The 21,819-nt window shown below is 40.5% G+C and overlaps 1 protein-coding gene across 2 annotated transcripts in view; it reads right to left on the bottom strand.

Moving 5' to 3' along the window:
• Window positions 1-6,096: 6,096 nt before the first annotated feature.
• The window catches only part of LOC103697533 (uncharacterized), a 34,200-nt gene continuing 18,477 nt past the window's right edge, over window positions 6,097-21,819 (bottom strand). Inside the window, exons 3-5 of one of the 2 annotated variants that reach the window (XM_088721128.2) lie at window positions 7,832-7,985; window positions 6,325-6,944; window positions 6,097-6,205 (exon numbers count right to left, since the gene is read on the bottom strand). In XM_088721128.2, the coding sequence (XP_088577254.2) occupies window positions 6,358-6,944; window positions 7,832-7,985 (741 nt within the window). In that variant the 3' untranslated portion in view covers window positions 6,097-6,205; window positions 6,325-6,357. Of the gene's footprint in view, window positions 6,945-7,831; window positions 7,986-21,819 lie in introns of both variants that reach the window. The other variant, XM_039121287.3, reaches the window with a different exon arrangement.

The following is a 21,819-nucleotide window of genomic DNA, read 5'->3' on the forward strand; positions in this document are numbered from 1 at the left end:
AGAGCCTAGCTCCATTTTTTGTTTCATATTTATTGTCTTGGAGCTACATCCATTGTGTCATCTACTAATTCTTTCTATTCTTTGTTGTAACAAGTTTTTAAAATTAAAACTAGAAGAAAAGATCCATCCAAATCTGAAATTGAATTGTAAAGATTTTGGTTGATTTTTAGAAAAATCAATTGAATTGATTGTGAACCCCAAAAATAATTGGTTGACTGTTTGGTTGATTGGCCTAGAAAAATTAACTGGGTTGATTGTGAACCTAAAAAATAATCGATTGAAGGTTTTGGTTTATTGACCTATGTTAATCAACTAGGATTAGTTATAAACCCAGAAAACAACTGAGCTGTAATTTGGATCATAGATTATAGTGAAATTCCTAAGAGAAAGTCTTCGAAAGTGGATGTAGGTGTAGGATTGACACCCAACCACTATAATTTTTTTGTTTGCATTGCTTGGTCTGCTAGCATTTATCTTTTACTTATCTACTTATTAGTTTGCTGCTCAAGTATATATTTATCCATCAAGCTTTCAATTGCATTGCATTATTAAAGTTTTCGAAAAATCTAATTCACCCCTCCTCTTGCGCTGCATAGCTAGGCAATAAGTGGTATCAGAGCCTGATACTCAACAGCTCATTAACCTAACCGTCAAGAGTTAAAGATCTACGGTAGACCCTATTGGTACCTCTTATTGGAAACCCTAGTGGTTGCATCCATATATTTTTAAAGAGTTTACAACGGAAGCATGAATTAAACTATTTAATTCCTATGCATGCTAGAAATCATATCTCTACAACAAAAATAGATTCAGGACTTTAAACATTTATCCTAAACAAGTATGCATGATTCTATGTCTAACATGTAGTCATGCAGAATTTCAGCAACCTAGTTGATTTCTAATCCTAATTTTTAATGAGGTCAGATCTCATACCTTTTTGCTTTGAGAACTTTGATGATGCCTTGATCATCTTTTGTAGATGCACACGCATCCGGCCTCTATGGATAGTCCACGCGAAGCTCTAGAAAGATCCACAACTGCAGGAGTGCTAGCTCGTGTAGAGGTGCTGCAGTGGCTGAACTTTTCTCCCTTGAAGCACTCAACTTTTGATTCTTCTTCTGGAGATGAAGGAGAAGAAGGAGGAGAGAAGGTGGCTGGCTCTCAGAATTTTTTAGAATTTAGAATCCTTTCTAAAGACCATCTCTTGCAAACCCTAGGTGTGGAGGTCTTTTTATAGCCAAAAGACCCCCCACGCCGCACACCTCATTTGGCCAACGAATTTGGCTGATAAAATTTCCAAACAATTCTGGTGAATCGGCAGCTAAGAGATGAACAAATTCTCTTTTAATCTTGTGCCATGAATCCCTAAAATTCAAGGGGTTATTGCACCCCAAACTTCAGCCGCACACCACCCTGCTTGATGCACCATGCAGTCCCTACAAATTAGGGATTTGATTCCTATCTTTTTAGGAAGATTTGAGGAGCCATATTTTTCTGAAAAATAGCCCCACGCCTCTTCTTTTCTCACACCAAAAATTGGCCAAAAATAAAGAAGATAGGCACCACTGCTTTTAGGGATAAGGATGAGGTGTCTTTCTTCTCCAAGAAAGAAAGCTAGGGTCTTAAAATTTAGGGATTCTTCTTCTTATCAATTTTTAAATTTTTGAACTTAGAATCCTTATCAAATAAAGACTTTTAATAAGCTCGAATGAAGCCCAATCCAATTGGGTCAAGTCAGATTAATTGGGTCGAGCCTAATCAACTTGGATCGAACCCAATCCAATTAGGTCAAACCCTGATGTAGCCCAAATTGAATTTTATTCAATTTGGCTTAACCTAAGCTCAATCATTCAATCAATTGAGTTCATTAGTAATCTAATTGCTAATTAATCCTTCAATAATTCAATAATTATTTTACTGCAACTTTTGCTTAGGGTAATTTGTCAATCGAATTGATCGATGTACCCCTAGACGATTCTTAATCGTTGATCAGCCATTTGATCAACCTAGAAACTTCTATGCGTGTGACCCCATAGGTTTGAACCTAAGCCGATAGCACAAGAACGACTTCCTCTACTAATCGAACTAACCATCTAGCAATGGTACCCGACGTCCGGATAGGCCGAATAATTGCAAAGCAATATTCTGGAACCCTTGGACTATGATTACCGTATAATTCATCCCTATGACACCAAATGCCTAGGATGACTTCAGAGTTCTGTCAACTCGTTAATCAGTGCATCCAAAAATGTGATTCAACCTTAGAAATCCTGTAACTCCTTACAAGAATTACCCTGGCCAAGGTTTTGCTAAATTGAACACAAAGGCATTATCTCTTGTCATCAGGAGGGGTCAATTTCATCTTGACTCACACACCGACTTCGCAAGTACTTGACTGCACCCAGTGACCTTCCGTCCCTGAATTAGAAATTCAGCTGGTCCGGTACCAACGTACAATGAGTTGCTTGCTAATCACCGTGGTGATCTCAGGTCTGAGGGACATATATACCCATATCCACTCGAAATATCTCTTGACAACAGAGCATTCCAGAATGGTCATGTTCAGTGAAGTGTACTCCTATACTTCACCTGTGTGACATATCAGTATCTCCACACTCCTTGGTTAAGAGGACAACCAACGTATATGATACACAACGACCTAATCTTGATAATGCTGGTGTCCTAGTAACAACACATCATTTGGTCGCAAACTATAAGGACTCGTAGATAAATCCTCCTTTATCATAAAGGAGTCCTAAGGACTTCATCTTATAACAAGAGTTCATTTGAAAATATATAAATAAAATGATGAATAATGCCAAATAATATTTTATTAATTAATCAATTTATATACAAATTCAATCATCAACAGGCTGATGATTGACTTTTAGGACACAATTTCCAACAACTCCCACTTGGACTAAAGCCAATCGGTACAGTATCGTATACCCATCTTCGACTTATGATCATTGAACTCTTTGATGCCGAGGATTTTAGTAAATGGGTCGGCCAGATTTTTCTTCGAGGTACTCTACCTCGCACACTGAGTCAGCCACAGTATGCTGCTTGAAACTTTTTCAGCAAACAACACCGCCTTTCAGGGTAAATATATAACCCGACATGCTCTTGCTATCATCTCGATCTGACTGGAAACTGGAATCAGTATATCCCACGAGTTTCAAGTCAGTATCACCATAGACAAGCCACTGGTTCTTAGTATTTCTCGAATACTTAAGAATGATTTTTACAACCTTCCAGTGATTGCTACCTGGATCAGATTGGTATCTACTCACTACCCCTAGTGAATATGCTACGTCTGATCTAGTACATGTCATGGCGTACATTATAGATCCCACTGCTAAAGCATATGGAATTCTATCCATACTCTCTCTCTTTCTTGAGGAGTTGTCGGACAATCCTTCTTAGAGAGGTTAATTCCATGGCCCATCGAAAGATAGCCAGCCTTTCTTAAAATTAATCATGCTGAACCTTTTTAGCACAGTATCAATGTACGTGGATTGGGACAATCCAAGCAATCTTTTAGATCTATCTCTATAGATCTTCATCCCTAGGATGTAAGATGCTTCTCCCAAATCCTTCATGGCAAATTGAGATGAAAGCCAAACTTTTATTCCCTGTAATGCAGGGATATCATTCCCGATTAAGAGAATATCATCCACATACAAAACAAGAAATACAATCACTGAACCATTTGCCCATTTATAAATGCAAGGTTCTTCTTCATTCTTAATGAAGCCATACGTTCTGATCACCTTATCAAAACGTATGTTCCAACTCCGAGAAGCTTGCTTTAATCCATAAATGGATATCTGAATCTTGCATACTTTAGATTCATATGTAGATGTAAAACCTTCAGGTTGTATCATATACATCTCTTCTTCTAAATCTCCATTTAGAAATGCAGCTTTTACATCCATCTGCCAGATCTCATAATCTAAATATGCTGCTATCGCAAGCATAATCCGAATGGACTTGAGCATTGCCACGGAGAAAACGTCAGGGCATTGATGACTGGCCCCTCGCATACCACCAGATAATGCCTCGGAGTGAGTACACACACAACACATTAAAGAGCTCCCTCGACCACCTCCGCTTGGCAACCCTTAGAACAGATCCGAAAAAATATCTTCCGAATTCTCCGCCCGCAGGATTGATCTACGTGCTGTACGACGCCTCCAATTGATGGTCAACTAATCACGAATCGACTGAGATTTTAGGTAACGGCCGAGACCCTCATCCTATAAAAAGGTGTAGGGATAGGCCTTCGATAAGTCGATGATAAGCTATTACAATTATAATCAAGTGAGAAGAAGCAATCTAAGACACTCAGAAATCTCTCCAAAAGCTTAGCTAACTTAGCCATCGGAGGGCATTCGCCGGAATCCCCGGCCAAGATTTTGTGCAGGTACCTCGGAGCGTAGGAAGTGGCACTCTTTCTCCGTCCCGACCAGTGTCTTCTCTGCTTCTTCCGACGTGGTCACCCTCAGGCCAGATTTCAACCACAACACTAGTAGTAAATAAAATACAGGATAAAGTAAAACTAAGATAAGATAAAATAAAATTTTGATATGTTGGATGCCGAGGTCCCCTTATAGACTACAAAGGACATGCTTCATACTAATAATCAAGACTAGTAAATAAAATAAGAATCCTTTGGCTAAGGCTTCAAATGGGTCGGGTTACCCAACCCGACCCGACCCGTTTTAGAGGACCCATGGGTCCAGGTCAGGTTCTAAATTTGGACTCATTCTGTTTTTCGGATCGGGTCTTGATCAATCCAATCTCAACCCGACTTGGACCCAACCCGACCCATTTTTTTTGGATCAATTTGGATCGTTTACTCAAGATCCCATCTGACATGACCCGAACCCAGATTACCCTTAGACCCTTTCACTGCCCACAAGCCGCAGCTGCAGCCCAAAGGGGACATGGCTCCAAGAGTCGGTTTCCCACTTTTCCGTAAGGAGTCCTTAGGCCCATATTTCATAACCCATTCACTTGCCAGGCTAGCCAGAGGCCCCTAAGGACTATAGAAGATTTCCCCCATAAGGACTATAGGCCCATATCTCACCAGAAAGCTACCAGATTTCTTCCGCATCAATGCCATTCCTCCCCAAATCATCACGTCGGATCTTCCTCCTCTAGTTTCCCCCAACCTTCGACTAGCGCCGACCCTGTTTTCATTAACCGAGGCTTGGAGCGGCTAGCTTCCCTCCTCCAAAACCGAATGCAGCTTCGTCTCAAGCCAAGTAATCACCGAACCTCCACTCCCCTCTCTGTCTCTGATCCCTTCTCCCTAGTTCTTCCCGTCTTCTCTTGGGTGGCCCGTGATTGCTGCTTCCGTTGCATCCTACCGCACGTCAACCGCACGTTGGTGGTAGGGCGCGAGAACAATCCGAAGCCCATAATTGAGTATACTAAACATATTTATATTTTTAGAAATTTAAAAAAAATTAGAAATAGAATTTTTCTTTTTGTTTCTAAAAATAAAAAACAAAAACAATGCTAAATGGCAGCTTTTTGTATTTTCTTCTTTTAAGCTAACTCTAACGTGTGTGCACGTGTGTGTATATATTCCAGCCTTTGAGCCATCCATACTTTGAAAATCTAATGGTCATCCTGAATTTCTTGTTGGAAAGTACTAGGTTCAATAGGATGGAAAAAACTGTTGTCATGTGCGCATACGCGCGCGTGTGAGAGAGGAGTCATATTTCTAGCTCGCAGCCTTTAAATGAACAAAATTTGGCCGCGAATGACCAATCCACCTGCTTGAGCCATTCCGCGTGAGCCCTCAACTTTGTTTCTGATAGTATTGAATTCTTTCACCTTCACACCAACTAATATAAGGTACCAACTAATGCAATTGGCAAGTCATTGAGAGTTATTACCGGTAACCTCTTACCCGATTTTGAGACGCTTCCTCTCATTGTTCTTAATATTTTTTTTGAATAATCAATAGTAACAGCTACGGAGACGACCATCAAGAGGCACTATCATCTGCAAATGCTGGTAAATCTCTTTCTTCTTATGAGGCTGACTGTACGCCTATATATCACACTCTGGTGCCAGCTCAGATTCAGGATAAGGTGGAATACGCACCATAAAATTGATTCTAAACTCTGCTGCCAATCTGATGGCATCGCAACAAGCAAATAAACATGCTCTCTCCAACCAAACAGCACATCTGTTGAGGAAGAAGGGCAAGAAAAAGCAAACAGTGCTGCAGGGCATGTGCTTCATGGGAAAGAATTACAAATTATCTCATTATAAATACTTCTCAATAACTCAAAAACAGTTTCTCACCTCAATTGACACCTGGCCCTGCACACACCCAAGTCAGTCTGCACTAAATCCAGCATGCTGCAGCTCAACTAGAGTTTGAGATTCCCCACCCATGCAGTGATACAAGATGTTTTGTTCCTCTCTTGAGTCCGAGTTCAAAAAATCAGCATGCTCAGCCATGGTCATCTGCATTTCTCTAACCTCACTGGCTATACCTTCTTGGTGATCCCCTGGAAGTGCCGCATCTGGCAGCACACCAGTATCAGGAAATGGAATTGATGGCTCCCCAGTTGTCAAGTATTGGATATTTGAGGTATTAAGATATAACCCTGATTGTGCAAGAGAATCCCCACCAATCCTAACAGGCAATTTGGGCAAAGAGCCTCCAGATCTAATGTGCACAGCAGTTCTGGACTGCACAGCTTTAATCAGCGAAGCAGCAACTTCAGGGGAAGCAATACGGGCACCAGCAGCTATAGCAGCAGCGTGCACTAATGGATTTGGACCAGGAGTTTTTGGAGTTTCTTCGTATTGGTGAGATAATACTTCCAAAGATTGACTGGGGGAGCAATAAGGCAACAAGTATCCTTTGTTCCCTTCTGAAAGCTTATCAGACAATGGCAGTACTTTGATTGGAAGAGCTGCTCAAGCATAAAAGATAAATTAGATCCCTGCTTGGCACGCATAGCTATTCATACCAGCAGAAACGATAATCTTCACAATAAGTAAAATATAAACTGATTTTTCTAAAGCATGACATATGCACTATCCTTTTCATGAACACGAAAAATGTAGTTTTGTCCTAGAGGGGTTGTCCTACACAAGGAAATGCTGCTGTCATAGAAGTGCAAGTCTAACTAATGCTCGGCTGTCATCATGCATTTTATTCAGTAAATAAATCTCGCACAACAATTGACAAAAAATAAAGCATTAAATGTTAGCTGACAATATCAGAAAAAGGAATTCAAAAACGGAAAGAAAAATACGTATGACTGAATCTACATGTAGAGATAATTGCATGGCTAATTATATTTTCAAGATTTGATAGATTGCCATTTTGATGTGACCACCACACAACAAAGGCCAACAACAATCCTGCAGTAAGGGCGGCATGGATTTGTACCGAGACTCAAACTAGAGCCTTGGAGGAAAAGAATAAACCAAAGCAGTAGTCATTACAAAGGATTTGATAAAACTAAAACAGACCAGAGAATAGCCTCACATAGGAATGCTTGCTGAAGAGCTCATCAAACCTCAAATAAACAGAAAATGTTGTGGAATTTATGGTTTATAAAAAAAAAAGAAACATATATCATGCAGTAACAAACTGAGAAACCTCAACTTTCATCAATTGACTGTCTCTCAAGGTTCATTGGACTATGAGTCCTGCAACTATGCACCTCGTATCACTCCACCGACGGCAGTGAATCAAATAACAGTAAAGGAACCAAAAACAATCAAACAGTCATTACACAGGCACAAATACATCCATCAATCGAAGTAGTTGCAGGATGAGGAACAAAAGTACCAAATGAAGAGGTGGCTCCCATTGTTGGAACATTAAAAGCTTCAGCAACAGCCTGAAGTGCTGCCACCTGCGCATCTGAAAGTGCCATACTGGTTGACATGCCACCATTCCCACAATGTGAATCTGCTTGGGCCATTCCAAGGATGTTCCATCCCTGTAAATTCAGAAAAATACTGCATAACTTTCTTGTTATAGATCATGAACAGAATTGCAAAGGTACCACCTCCCATGTTTCCAAATTTAAGAACGTAGTACTATTATAAGAGAATTATGAGCATAAATTTACAACAAATACCCCCATACATCCCTCCTTGAAGAGGAACATTGATATATCACAAAGTGAATCTTGATGCATAACTAATGTTCATGTTTCACAGAAATTGAAAAAGGATACTAACCGACCGTACAGCAAGTTTATGATAATTCTTTCAACAAAGTTCCAAGATTTTTTGACCAAATAAAAAGGGCATACTTTCACCTCATTATATAATTAATCCAATTTACATTTGCGTAAGGACAAAAACAAATACTACATCTTTTTATCTCATATAATTAACCTGAGACATATGGCAATTGAAAACCCACCAAGTCATCACCATAACAAATTTTGGATTAAAAAAGGAGGAGACAGAGAAATCAGACCATTCACAAAGATCCTATGTCTCATTTCCTTAAAATATTACTATAATCACAGAAAAATTCCAGTAACATCTTACAGGAAAAGGCATCAGACACTCTAGCCACAAATGCAGAAGGCCTATGCAAGCGATTTCCTTCCTCCAACAACATTCTTTGTTAACCAAGCTAGGAGAAATATCTACCGTTACAACATGATCTAATTTGAGCTCAACATGTGAGGCCCAATTTAAGCAAATACATTCTTTTAGTAACTGCTCCTCCAAACACAAACAGCACTCTATAATATGTGAATATAAAAGAGGAAATAACTAAAGTATTATATCAAATTTACTAAAAAGAATCTTGAACAAGGTATGCCGTACCGGTACCGGTAGGCGTACCGGTCGCCTATCGGACCAGTATGATACCGGTTCAGCGTATTTGGTATCGTTTCGGTACCAGGCCCGTACCGAGAGAACCCAGCCGGAGCCGGAAAAGAAGAGGAGAGAGCAAACGGGGGAAGGAGGAAAAAGGAGAGACCTCCGCCGCCCACAGAGGAACGCGAGGCGGGAGGGGCGGCGGCGGAGCCCGCACGGAGGTGGGGGGGCGGAGGCCTCGGCTTTTCCCTCCCTCCCCTGCTCGCTCTCTCCTCTTCTTCTTCCCCAGCTTCGGCTGGGTTCTCTCGGTACGGGCCCGGTATCGCGGCATACGCTGCCCTCCCGTGGCCCTCCGCGGACAGCAGAGGCCTCTCCTTTTTCCTCCCTCTCCCGCTCGCTCTCTTCTATTCTTTTTCTCCGGCTCTGGCTGGATTCTCTTGGTATGGGTCCGGTACCGTTTTCCACCCCCGTACCGTCCGGTCGCTGGCTGGTACGGTACGTGCTGAACCGGCCGGTACGGGCCGGTTCAGCATACCATGATCTTGATTGATGAGACCAAAGCCTTGAAACAAACATTCTTTCTTAAAAAAAATGTGTGCATCAAGGGTTGTGTTAACAACTCAGTCTTAGACCCGATCTGAACCCAAAGCCTTTTCCTTTCCCATGGAAAGAGGGGGTAAGACCCAAGTTACCTCATTCTAGTACAAGTACAACCCATGGCATCAGCCTGGATAAGTCAAGCAAGATGAGGATTAATAATATCAGAACACATCAACTTAGAAACAAAGATTTATTGGTTGAACATGGATACAAAAGGAGACCTATTCTAGATTTTGGGATTTGGTTTAAATTTAGTAGTGAATATATCTAACCATGAGCAACAATTACATGATCATATATTAAAAGGGTAAAACCCAACCCAACATAGACTTGAAACTTGTTTGTGGGACATATATTTCCCATGATATATACTTTATAGCTTCACTTATTTATCCATGAATTTTCATACATACAAAGTGCAGGCATATAATCCTTTCTTTTTCATTTTAGTTATCAAGCAGCATTTTTAGCTTTCAATAGTTTATATGTTTGCATATGTAAACCTGCTAAATCTCCCTATGCTAATCTTTCTAAAGGTCAAATCCATACCCAATCCAAAACTAACAAGTTTTAGGTAGGGGTTCGGTCTTCACATACCTAGGCTCGATTGATGGATACCAACAGGTCATGTGATTTACAACAAACTCAGACCTGAACCAGATCTAAATGATGGACTGGTAGGGTATCATCTAAGAGCATAGACAATTCCTCAGTACCATGTTCTAACTTCGGATGGTATATGTTGTGGTTCAAATTCGGCCCGAGGGTGACCACGCCGGAGGAGACAGGGGAGCTACCGGTCGGGATGCAGCGGGGATGCCGCTTCCTGCGCGCCAGCAGACCTGCACAAAGTCTCACCGGTGGGATTCCGATGAGAGCCCTCCAATGATTAAGTTAGAGTGGATTTTAGGTGGTCCAGCCAAAAGTCCTAAGGCGTTACCTGATGGGGCTATTTATAGTTTCCGCGGAGGTGCCCAGATGGCGTATGGCCACAGCTTGCTTAGGGCACAAGTTTCGAGCTGTTCCTGCGCACGGTATGGCGTTGCAGGCGTTAACAGAGTATGGCCCTTAGCAGCAAGGTATGGCCCTTGGTCGTCATGTCGTAAAGTGGCAAGCAAGCAAAGCATGGCGTAGTGTATGCGGCCGTAGGCGAGGCTCGCTTGGAGGCCACAGCCTTTACTTGGTGAAGTCAGCTTGATAAGCACTGAGGTCGGGCCGATTTGGGAGGCCGCGACATACGTTCGGTGAGGTCGGCTTCGCGGACTCTGTCAGCTCGATAGGGGCCCCAGCTTAGGCCGGGGCATCATTGTGGATCCCTGCAGTCAACGGAGCCTCTTCAGCTCTTGGTTGATACTGCAAGGTGCCCCGAGCCCGGCTCGATGGGCATCATTGTAGATACATACGGTCGACGGGGCCTCTTCGGCTCTTGGTCGATCCTGCAGGGCGCCCCGAGCGGAGAGGTTTGGCCGAGGTCAGCTCGGCCTTTTGTAAGGTTCGAGGTCGAACTGGTGCTCAGCGGGACCAAGGTCTGTCCTGCTTGGTGCTAATATCTATTTAGCTGAAATAGGGTGGTCCCATGTTGTGAGCAGGATGATCCATTTTGCCCCCCATCATTTGTCTTCCGACTTCCGAGGTCAAGTCGCTCTTCGGCTCGGGCGAAGGAAGTAGTTGGACAGTTGGTCGTCCTGTCATAACCAAGTGCTTATGAGGATGTGCGCACTAAGCTGGGTATACTTCGCATAATTGAGGGCTTGTTACTTCAGGCCGAGTCCTGCAAGCCGAGTTTGAGTGGATCAGGTTGCCACGTCAATTGAAGCGGGAGCAACCGCAGAAGCTCTTTGAAGCGTTGCGTGCATGCTCCTTCTCAAGACTTCATTGGGTGGAACGCGAGGAGTGAGTCATTCATGCCCCGTTCTTCGAAGCACAGCTCTCATGACCGTTGGTCTTCAATGCTATAATCCAGGAAGATCCACTGAGGGAGCTTCTGGACCTGCCACGCGGCGAGATCCGGCTACTTAGGCGTTTGGTTAACCCGATCTGAGCCATATAAGGTCTTGGGGGGATCTTAGGGCCCCCATTCGATTTCTCTTGCTTTCGTCCTTTTTTCGGCCACCATCTTCGTTGTGAGAAGTTGCGAGGATGATCTTCAGCAAAAAGATCCTGATGGCCCGACACAACGAGGTGGTTGCGTCGGATGGAGCTCGATCTGAGGAGAGGTCGAAGAATCTCATCATCGGCGTCACCAAGGACTTCCGCTACAAAATGCGCTTCATCTCGGCCCGCCGACGCCAGAGTGGATGATGCCCGGAGCAAACGAGCTCGTCGCCGAGGTGACAGTCTGGGACGCTGCAGAGGCCGCCAATGTGGTCGGATCAGAAGCTGCTCAAGCTAACAGTTCTTTTCTACTTGTTTTCTTTTCCCTCTTGTTGTTGACCTTAGTGTGATTTTGATGTTTACAAAGCCATTGAGGTCATATTGAAGTACTAATATCTTTGACTTAAGTATTTCAGTTGAGCTAGTACATAAATGTGTAAGGAAGAAAGAATTGATACATTCTTGATATGCTTTGCTGATACAATTAAAACAACTTTCAAGAACTCATCTAAAGACAAATTTAATGGAAGAACTTGAGGAAAAACCTAAAATTCAGTTTGATAGACTTAAAAGCCAAGTTTCCTTTGTTGAAGTGCAATTCTGTATTTTCCATGTTTAAAGACATGAAACTTTCTTGTGCTAAACATCCTAAATGAAAATAAATGACTTGCAATGCATTTTATAAGTTCTATGTGCAAATCTAACCTAAAGATGCAGAAAATCAGTGTTAGAGTCGACCCTAGGGAGACTGGAGCCGACCCCGGCACACTTTGGCACATTGGCACAGGTTTCGAGCCAACCCCGACACGCCCTGAACATTTGGCACAGAGTTCGGGTCGACCCCAACAGTCAAGATAGAAGCTTGTTTTTCTGCACCCAGATCTCGAATCGACCCCAACCAGTATCAACAGAAACTTACTCTCTGAAACTTCTATCAGAGCCGACTCCACCAAAGTTCAAGTCGACCCCAGACCTACTCGAGTCAACCCCAGATTTGCTAGGGTCGACCCCAGCTCGACTGACAACCTAACGGCTAGTTCTGCAGAAGTAATTTTTAAGGTTCCAACGGCTATAAACGGCTAGTTTTTTCAATCCAACGGCTAGTAACTGCTATTTGGATGTTGGAGAAGTATTTAAGAGCTACTATTCATCAGAAAAATAATTCTTGGTGAAAATTTAAGTGTGCATTCAAGAGAAAGAGCATATTCAAGAGAGTTCTATTATTGCTTTAGTTCAAGCCCAAAAAGAAAAGTGTTGAGCAGAAATCCAAGTGCCTTCAAAAGCTCAACCAACCCATTAAAGAGTGAAGCAACCTCAGCAAAGAAAAAAAAAGTGTCTTCAAAGCGTTATCAATTTTCTTTTCTTTCCTTTAGTGCATATTTGCTTTATTTGCTCATTTAATGAGCTTTAAATTCTGAATTACTTATACTTCTTGTAAGATTTTTGTTGGTGAGCCCTTAAAACCAACTGTGTGGGTTTTTGCTGGTGAGCCCGTAAAACCAACTGTGTAGGTTCTTGTTAGTGAGCCCGAAAAACCAACTGTAAGTGTTTTTGTTGGTGAGCCTGGAAAAACCAACTGTGTAGATTTTTGGATTATGAGCCGGGTAAAACAATCCAACTGTAATCCGTGGGATTATAGTGAATTCCCAAGAAGACGTTTGGACAGTGGATGTAGGTGCCTTGGAGTGCACCGAACCACTATACTTGCTTGTGTTTGCATTGTGTTCTTTGTGCTTCTTGCTTTACTTTCCCCCTTGCATTGTGTAGTTGCTCTAGCTTAATCTCTTAACTGATTTACTTGTGATTGCCTAGATCTTACTTACATTCGCTTCCACTGTATCTATACCTTTCACATAGGTTAAATTGTGCACTTATTTATAAATTAATTTGGGGTCATAATTCTTAGAAAACTCAATTCATCCCCTCTTGGGTTGTCACCTTGGGCACCAAATGGTATCAGAGCCAAGTGCTCTAATATTAATTGTTGATCTCGCGATCAAGAACCAAAGATCATGGCAACTCAAGTCGGTAGTTTCCTATCTGAGGGACAGTCAACAAATAGACCACCCTTATTTAATGGCACAAACTATACTTACTGGAAAGCACGGATGAGGATATTCATCTGAGCACTAGATTATGATATATGGAGTATCATACTCAAAGGACCACACACACCCACTATTAGTGTAGATGGCATGGTCATCCCTAAGCCCGAAAAAAATTGGGATAACAATGACAAAAGAATGGCCCAGCTCAATGCTAAGGCCATGAATGTTCTTTATTGCTCGCTTGATGCGATGAATTTCATAGAATTTCAACATGCATTTCTGCTAAAGAAATTTAGAATAGATTAGAGGTCACTCATGAGGGCACAAATCAAGTTAAGCAATCAAAGATAAATATGCTTGTACATAAGTATGAATTATTTAAAATGGAGCCCTCTGAAACAATAACTGAAATGTTTACTAGATTTACGGACATAATAAATGGTCTTAAGAGTTTAGGTAAATCTTATTCTAACTCTGAATTAGTGCGTAAAATTCTCAGATCTCTACCTCGTATGTGGGAGGCCAAAGTAACAGCGATTCAGGAGGCAAAGGACCTCAACACATTTCAATTGGAAGAGCTTCTAGCTTCATGAGTGACTCATGAGTTGACAATGAAGCAAAATTCTGAAGAAGAGATCAAGAAAAGAAAGACCAGTGCTCTGAAGTCTACCATTCCTAAAGAAGACATTGAGTCAGATCACTCTGATGAGGCAGAAGAATATGATGAAGAAGTAGCAATGCTTGCAAGAAAATTCAAAAGGTTTATGAGGAAGAAGAAAGGGTTTTACAAGAAGCAGCCCTTCTCCAAAGATAGCTTCAGCAAAGAAAAGGACAAGGAAAAAGAAAAGGATCTGCCCAACTGTTATGAATGTAAGAAGCCCGGACACTTCAAGATAGATTGTCCATTGTTACAAAGGAGGCTGAAGAAATTCAAGAAGAAAGCCTTCATGGCTAACTAGAGTGAAAGTGAGGAATCGAGCTCAGATGAGGAAGAGCAGCAAAATACAGCTCAAATTTGCTTCATGGCACATGATGATGATCAGGTAAATTCTGAACTTGACTGTGATTTTACTGTTGATGAATTGCATAATGCCTTTTTAGACCTTATGGAAGAACATAAAAAACTTATTCACAAAAATAAAAAATTAAAGAATGAAAATCAGACCTTAATAGAAGGAAAACTAAAACTATCTAATGATTATGAAATATTAAGTAAGAAATTAACTAATGAAACTGAAACCTTAATCAAAGAAAATATTGAACTAAAAAGGAAAATGAAAAAATATAAATCTTTAGTGGATAGATTCACTCTCAGCTCAAATAAATTAAATATGATTCTAAATAGTCAAAGAGCTGTTTATGACAAAGCAGGATTAGGGTATAGAACAAACAGAAAACAAAAATACCTAAAGAACCTGTTTGTAAAATCTAAGAATGAAAACACAACTTATTATTGTTATAACAAAGTAGGACATAAGGCTTATGAATGTGATTTTAGAAAATTTAATACCAAATCAAATGTAAAAGGCAAACAAAAATTCAAAAGAATCTGGGTTCCAAAAGGAACCATAAATACTAACCCTAAAGGACCCAACATAGCTTGGGTACCTAAATTGGATTCTTAATCTTGTTTGAAGTGTCTTACGGTCAATGAGAAGAATCGGCTGTGGTACCTAGATAGTGGCTGTTCAAGACACATGACAGATAATAAAGACTAATCCATCACCTTAGAATCCAAAAATGGAGTGTTGACTTTTGATGGCAAAGGTCACATTATTGAAAAGGACAAAATAAGTATCACTCCATCTACTTTCATAGATAATATTTTGTTAGTAAATGGTCTAAAACATAACTTGCTTAGTATCAGTCAATTTTGTGATAAAGGCTTTAAAGTATCTTTTGAATCATCAGTATGCATAATTACTAGTCCCAAAGACAATAGTATTATACTCATAGGACATAAGCATGGAAATGTAAACATGGTTGATCTTGATGATCTAGCCATGAAGAATGGTCAATGCCTAGTTGCTATGAAGGACAAAGTAAATGAGACTAGTTGGTTATAGCACCGAAGACTAGGACATGCAAGTATGGATTTGATTTCTAAACTAGTTAAAAAGGATTTAGTAAAAGACTTGCCAAAGTTAACTTTTGAAAAAAATAAGATTTGTGATGCATGTCAATTAGATAAGCAAACAAGAACATTTTTTAAATCAAAGAATATAGTTTCAATTTCTAAGCCCTTGGAACTCATCCACATGGATCTATTTGGACCTACTAGGACTGCAAGCCTAGGAAGTATGGCCTACTGATTGTGGATGACTTCTCAAGGCAAGCCTGGGTTTCATTCCTTGCACATAAAGATGAAGCATTTTCAGCATTTTTGAAGTTTTACAAAAATATTTTAACCAAAAAGAATACTACTTTAGTTTTTATTCGTAGTGATCATGGAACTGAATTTGAAAATCAATACTTTGAAAAGTTTTGTAATGAAAATGGTATTTCTCACAATTTCTCAGCTCCTAGACACCTCAACAAAATAGGGTTGTTGAAAGAAAAAATAGGACCTTAGTAGAAATGGCTCGCATTATGCTCTGAGTCAGATCTTCCAAAGTACTTTTGGGCAGAAGCTGTGAACACTGCTTGTCATATTTTAAACCGTATTTTGGTCCGCCCAATTACAAAGAAAACTCTCTATGAATTTCGGAAAGATAAGCAACCAATTGTTAAATATTTTTGAGTTTTCGGTTGTCGTTGTTTTATTCTAAATAATGGCAAAGAGAAATTAAGTAAATTTGATGCCAAGTCAGATGAGGATATCTTTTTAGGATACTCTACTTCTAGCAGAGCATACAGAGTCTTCAACAGGAGGTCTCTTGTTGTTGAGGAATTAGTATATGTTGTTTTTGATGAGTCTGACAGCAAATCTTCTAGGAAAGAGGATGTTTTTGATGATGATGCAGGCACATTCGAGCTTTAAAAGATGACGATTCAAGATACACCAACTCAAGAACAAGAAGATACATCAAAGGAAGATGAGGAAGAAAAGGAAGATCAAAGTCAACCATAATTTTAGGACCTACCTAAAGAATGGAGGTATGCGCATGGACACCCTAAAGATTTAATTATAGGTGATCCATCGTAAGGGGTAAGAACTCGGTCCTCTTTAAGAAATATTAATAATTATCTTGCCTTTGTATCTCAAATAGAATCTAAAACTTATAAAGAAGCAGAACATGATGAAAATTGGATTAATGCTATGCAAGAAGAATTAAATCAATTTGAAAAAAATGAAGCATGGACATTAACCAAAAGACCTGAAAATAATTCAGTTATTGGAACTAAATGGGTCTTTAGAAATAAACTAGATGAAAATGGAATAGTAATAAAGAACAAAGCTAGGCTAGCAGCGAAAGGCTACAATCAGGAAGAAGGGATTGACTTTGAGGAAACCTTTGCTCCTGTTGCTAGGCTTGAAGCTATTAGATTACTCCTAGCATTTGCATGCTATATGAATTTTAAATTGTATCAAATAGATATTAAGAGTGCCTTTCGAAATGGCTATATAGCAGAGGAGGTATATGTAGAGCAACCTTCTAGTTTTGAAAATCATGAATTTCCAGATTGTGTTTAAATTACATAAGGCACTGTATGTAGAGTAAATTTTTGCTAGATAATGATTTCAATAGAGAAAATATTGATAAAACACTATTCTTAAAAAGAAAAGATAAAAATCTTGTAGTAGTACAAATATACGTAGATGACATTTGATGAGAGCAAAAAAATACGATCTATACATCACTTAAATTAGTATTATTGCTAACAAATAATGATAAAAGTGCTGCATTAATATTATATTTTTGTGGGATGCAGGTGATCGTAAATCGAAGCTAAAATGCGCATTGGGTCCAAAAAGATGCATCACCGCAGGTGACCAGCCAACCGCATGGTTCAACCCCAGTTGCACACTAGAAGGAGGCTAAGTTCAGCCATCCAGTTCATTGCAACCAATTCCCAGCAGCCCGTGCATCTCATCCCGATGGAGCCCGCGTGCAGCCCATCCACCCGCATGGAAGAATCGCGAAGCACCCTCCGCGTCTGCTTCTCCCAAGCGTCCCAGCATGCGACCCCTCATCCCGTGTCCGTGCAACCTCCCAACATCCCGAATCTCAGCTTCCTTCCACGTATTCCTCGCGTCTCAGTCCCCAGCAAAGATCCCACTTCATCCGCGCATCCCAGCTCCCGTGCAAAATCTCAGGCGTCCATTTGAAGGAGCTCGCGCTTCAGCATCCACGAGCCTCCCCTTTTCCGCCTGGATCCGTCCGCATGCAGCCTCCCAGCATCATCCCGTGTCCAAGCTTTTGCGTCCGCAATCAGCTCGCTTCCCAGCTGTCCATGGTTCAGCTCCCACGCACATCCTCCATTCCCAGATCCACTCTCACGCATTTCTGGATCTTTCTCCCCACCAGCGTGTCATCCGAATCCCAAGCTCAGCCTTCCGCCTGCCTCATGCGCCTCCCAGCCGTCCGCGTGCAACCCATCCTCCCACGAGTGATCCACGGCGTCCGCGAGCCAGCTCCATCTCCTCATTCCGTTCGTGAGTGTCTTCCCATCCGTCCGCATCCAGCCATCCATGTCCGAGCTCCCACGATTCCGCGTCCAGGTATCTCGCAGCTGGCATTAGGGATTCATCGGGGGATATAGAAAGTTTCTCCCTCGGCTGAAGAGCTCGGATATCTCATTTGAAAGAAGAAAACAGAGGAGGCAGCCATTCAAAGAAAGAAAAAAAAAAGAAGAAACAAGACATCCCCTGTTTCCGAAAAGAAAAAAAATGAAAGGGAGGCTAATATTTGAAATGAGTGGCTGATTTCTTAAGGAGGGTGATGGAGGAACCTTTGATGTATTGCTCTTTGAAGTAAACTCTGAACTTTGGCTTTGAATGATTTATATCCATTGATACGTTCTTGATCCATGCATAGTTATTTCGTAGATAGTTCTTTAATGGCTTATGTATATTGATATATGGATTGCTTTAGTATTTGATTCGTCGTAGACGTAGTAACCACGATGAATGCTTAGAAGTTGAGTTTATATGTTCATGAAATATATACCATGATTAGATCTATCCTACCGTTAATCTTTAATCAAGAACCATAGAGTTTATTTTTTGGATGCAATATCATCAAGGGGGATTCCAGATCCCTACCATCTTTATTTCACTGAACTTTGTTTATTGATATATTATTCTCTGCTTTTAATTTCTAAAAATCAAAACATCATCTTAATCCACAAATTTATTGAATTAATTAATCTGAAATTATACTAAATAATCTCATATATATTTCGTTCCCTGAGGATTCGACCTCGGACTTTCGAGAATTTACTACTTGTGCAATTCTCCAATACTTGGGAGAGCAGTTCTGTGACGCATCAAGTTTTTTGGCACCGTTGCCAGGGAACGGCTGAGTTATTAGTATAATTTTAGATTTAATTAGTACCTTAGTAGTTAGGTTGAACCTTATAGTAAAACTAAAATTGAAGAAAAAAAAAATCTTTACTGCTGTTTTTTATTCCCTGCACAGTCTGCATCAAACTTTGATATCAGAGTAATTCACCGTCTGATTGGACTCAAATTTGGTCGACTGGTGCAGGACGCGTGTTTCAATAATCTGAACAGTTTGATTGACATTCTGAGACTTTTAAGACCATTAGATTAATATGAAACCTTGCTGCTGTCTGTTTTGAATTTTCTATGTTAAAATTTTTTTTTAGAATTAGAATTTTATTGTTATCATATCTCATTAACCCTTGTTGCTAATTGAAAATTGATAAAAACTTTAAAAAAAGATCAAGGGTGATCATTTAAAAAAAAAATAACATTAAATTTTGTATGCTAGGTTGGAATAGGGACAACACAGGCCATTTGAATCGAAAAACTTTTGACAATTCCTTAGATCATATTATTGAAACTCTTTCGCAAAATCTCAGATCTGGTGAGATGGCTGATGACGATGTAGGAAGTCACCATGGTGATAAAGGTAGACCCCCAAACTCTGAAATTCTTGAGCTTTTTAAGCAAGTAAAAATCAATGTACCTCTTCTTAATGCAATCAAACAAGTGCCTTCATATGCAAAATTTTTGACAGATTTGTGCACTGTCAAATGTCGGTTAAATGTCAAGAAGAAGGCATTTCTGGCTGAAAATGTGAGTGCGATTTTACAGCATAACATTCTCCCTAAATATAAGGATCCAGGTTGCCCAACTATCTCGTGCATCATTGGCAATTTTAGGATTGAGCGAGCATTGCTAGATTTAGGAGCGAGGATGAACTTGTTGCCATATACGGTATATGAGTAACTCGGTTTGGGTGAGTTGAAGCCAACTATCACCTTACAATTAGCTGACAGGTTAGTGAAGGTCCCTAGACGGATTATCAAAGATATGTTGGTCCAAGTAGACAAGTTCTATTTTTCTGTCGATTTTATCGTATTGGACACACATCCGGCTTCCAATTCACCATCTCAGATTCCGGTCATCTTAGGACGTCCATTCCTTGCAACTTCTAATGCATTGATCAATTGTAGGAATGGTGCCATGAAGCTTTCTTTTGGCAATATGACCTTGGAATTGAACGTCTTTAGTATAGGCAAACAACCCAGTGATCATGAAGAAAGTAAAGAGGTTGAATGGGTTGAAACCATTGCAGAAGAATATCTGTTAAAAAAAACATTTACTAAATCGGCCGACAATGGTTTAATAGATTGGTGTTCTGAAGGTACTGCTGATGATGTGGTCCCACCTGTTTTAGATAATTCGGATGTCATGATGGTCAATGGGTGGAGATCGAGAATAGAGGAATTCGAGCAGTTGCCCTCATAAGGGACAAAAATTGTACAATCTCGGAAACAAGCACCCATACTTGAGCTGAAACCCTTACCAAGGGAACTCAAGTATGCCTTTCTTGGACCTGATAACACTTTTTCCGTAATTATCTCAACTGAGCTCGATAATGATCAAGAAGGAAAATTACTTACGGTCCTAAAGAGTCATAAAGAAGCGCTTGGATGGTCGATTGTAGACTTAAAGGGGATTAACCCTTTGATTTGCATGCATCGGATATATTTGGAGGATAATGCGAAAACCACAAGGCAAATGCAGCATAGGCTGAATCCGACAATGAGAGACGTAGTTAAAACAGAAGTCCTTAAGTTGCTTGATGTGGGTATTATTTACCCGATTTTCGACAGCAAGTGGTAAATCTACTTGCGTTCCGACGAGTTGGCGCATGTGTGTTGACTACCGAAAATTGAATTTGGTCACTAGGAAAGATCACTTTCCCCTACCCTTCCTAGACCAAGTTTTGGAAAGAGTTGCAGGACACAATTTCTATTGTTTTCTCGATGGTTATTCCGGGTACTACCAAATCGAAATTTCACCTGAGAATCAAGAAAAAACTACTTTCACTTGTCCTTTTGGCACATTTGCCTTCCGACGGATGTCATTCGGGTTGTGTAATGCACCTGCAACATTCCAAAGATGCATGCTCAGCATTTTTGAAGACATGAACGAGAAATTTTTGGAAGTGTTCATGGATGACTTCTCCATTTTTGGCGACTCATTTGATGATTGCCTGTCACATTTACAAGCAGTCTTAGCTCGATGTATGGAAAAGAATTTGATACTGAATTGGAAAAAATGCAACTTCATGGTGCCAAAGGGAATTGTCCTAGGACATTGTTTCATCGAAGGGCATGAAAGTAGATAGAGCTAAGATCGATTTAATTGCTAAGCTACCTGCACCCAAGACGGTTAGAGATGTTAGATCATTATTAGGTCACGCCGGATTTTATAGAAGGTTCATCAAAGACTTTAGTGTCATAGCTCGACCGTTATGTAACCTCCTATCCCTTGATACACCGTTCAATTGGACTGAAACCTGTCAAGATGCATTCGAAAAGTTGAAGTCTATGCTTAGCACTGCATCCATCGTGCGACCACCCGATTGGTCATTACCTTTTGAGATCATGTGTGATGCTAGCGACTATGCGATAGAAGCTGTTCTAGGACAACGCAAGAATAATAAGCCATATGTCATTTACTATGCAAGCAAAATCTTAAACGATGCTCAAATGAATTATACCACCACCGAGAAGGAATTGCTTGCAGTAGTATTTGCATTAGACAAATTTCGCTCTTATATCCTTGGTGCTCCTATTGTTATCTTCACGGACCATGCAGCGCTATATTTGC

This window comes from Phoenix dactylifera, chromosome 1, assembly GCF_051530095.1.
Source record: "Phoenix dactylifera cultivar Ajwa chromosome 1, Ajwa_hap1_PhDact_Kaust_v1.1, whole genome shotgun sequence".
Lineage (NCBI taxonomy): Eukaryota > Viridiplantae > Streptophyta > Magnoliopsida > Arecales > Arecaceae > Phoenix > Phoenix dactylifera.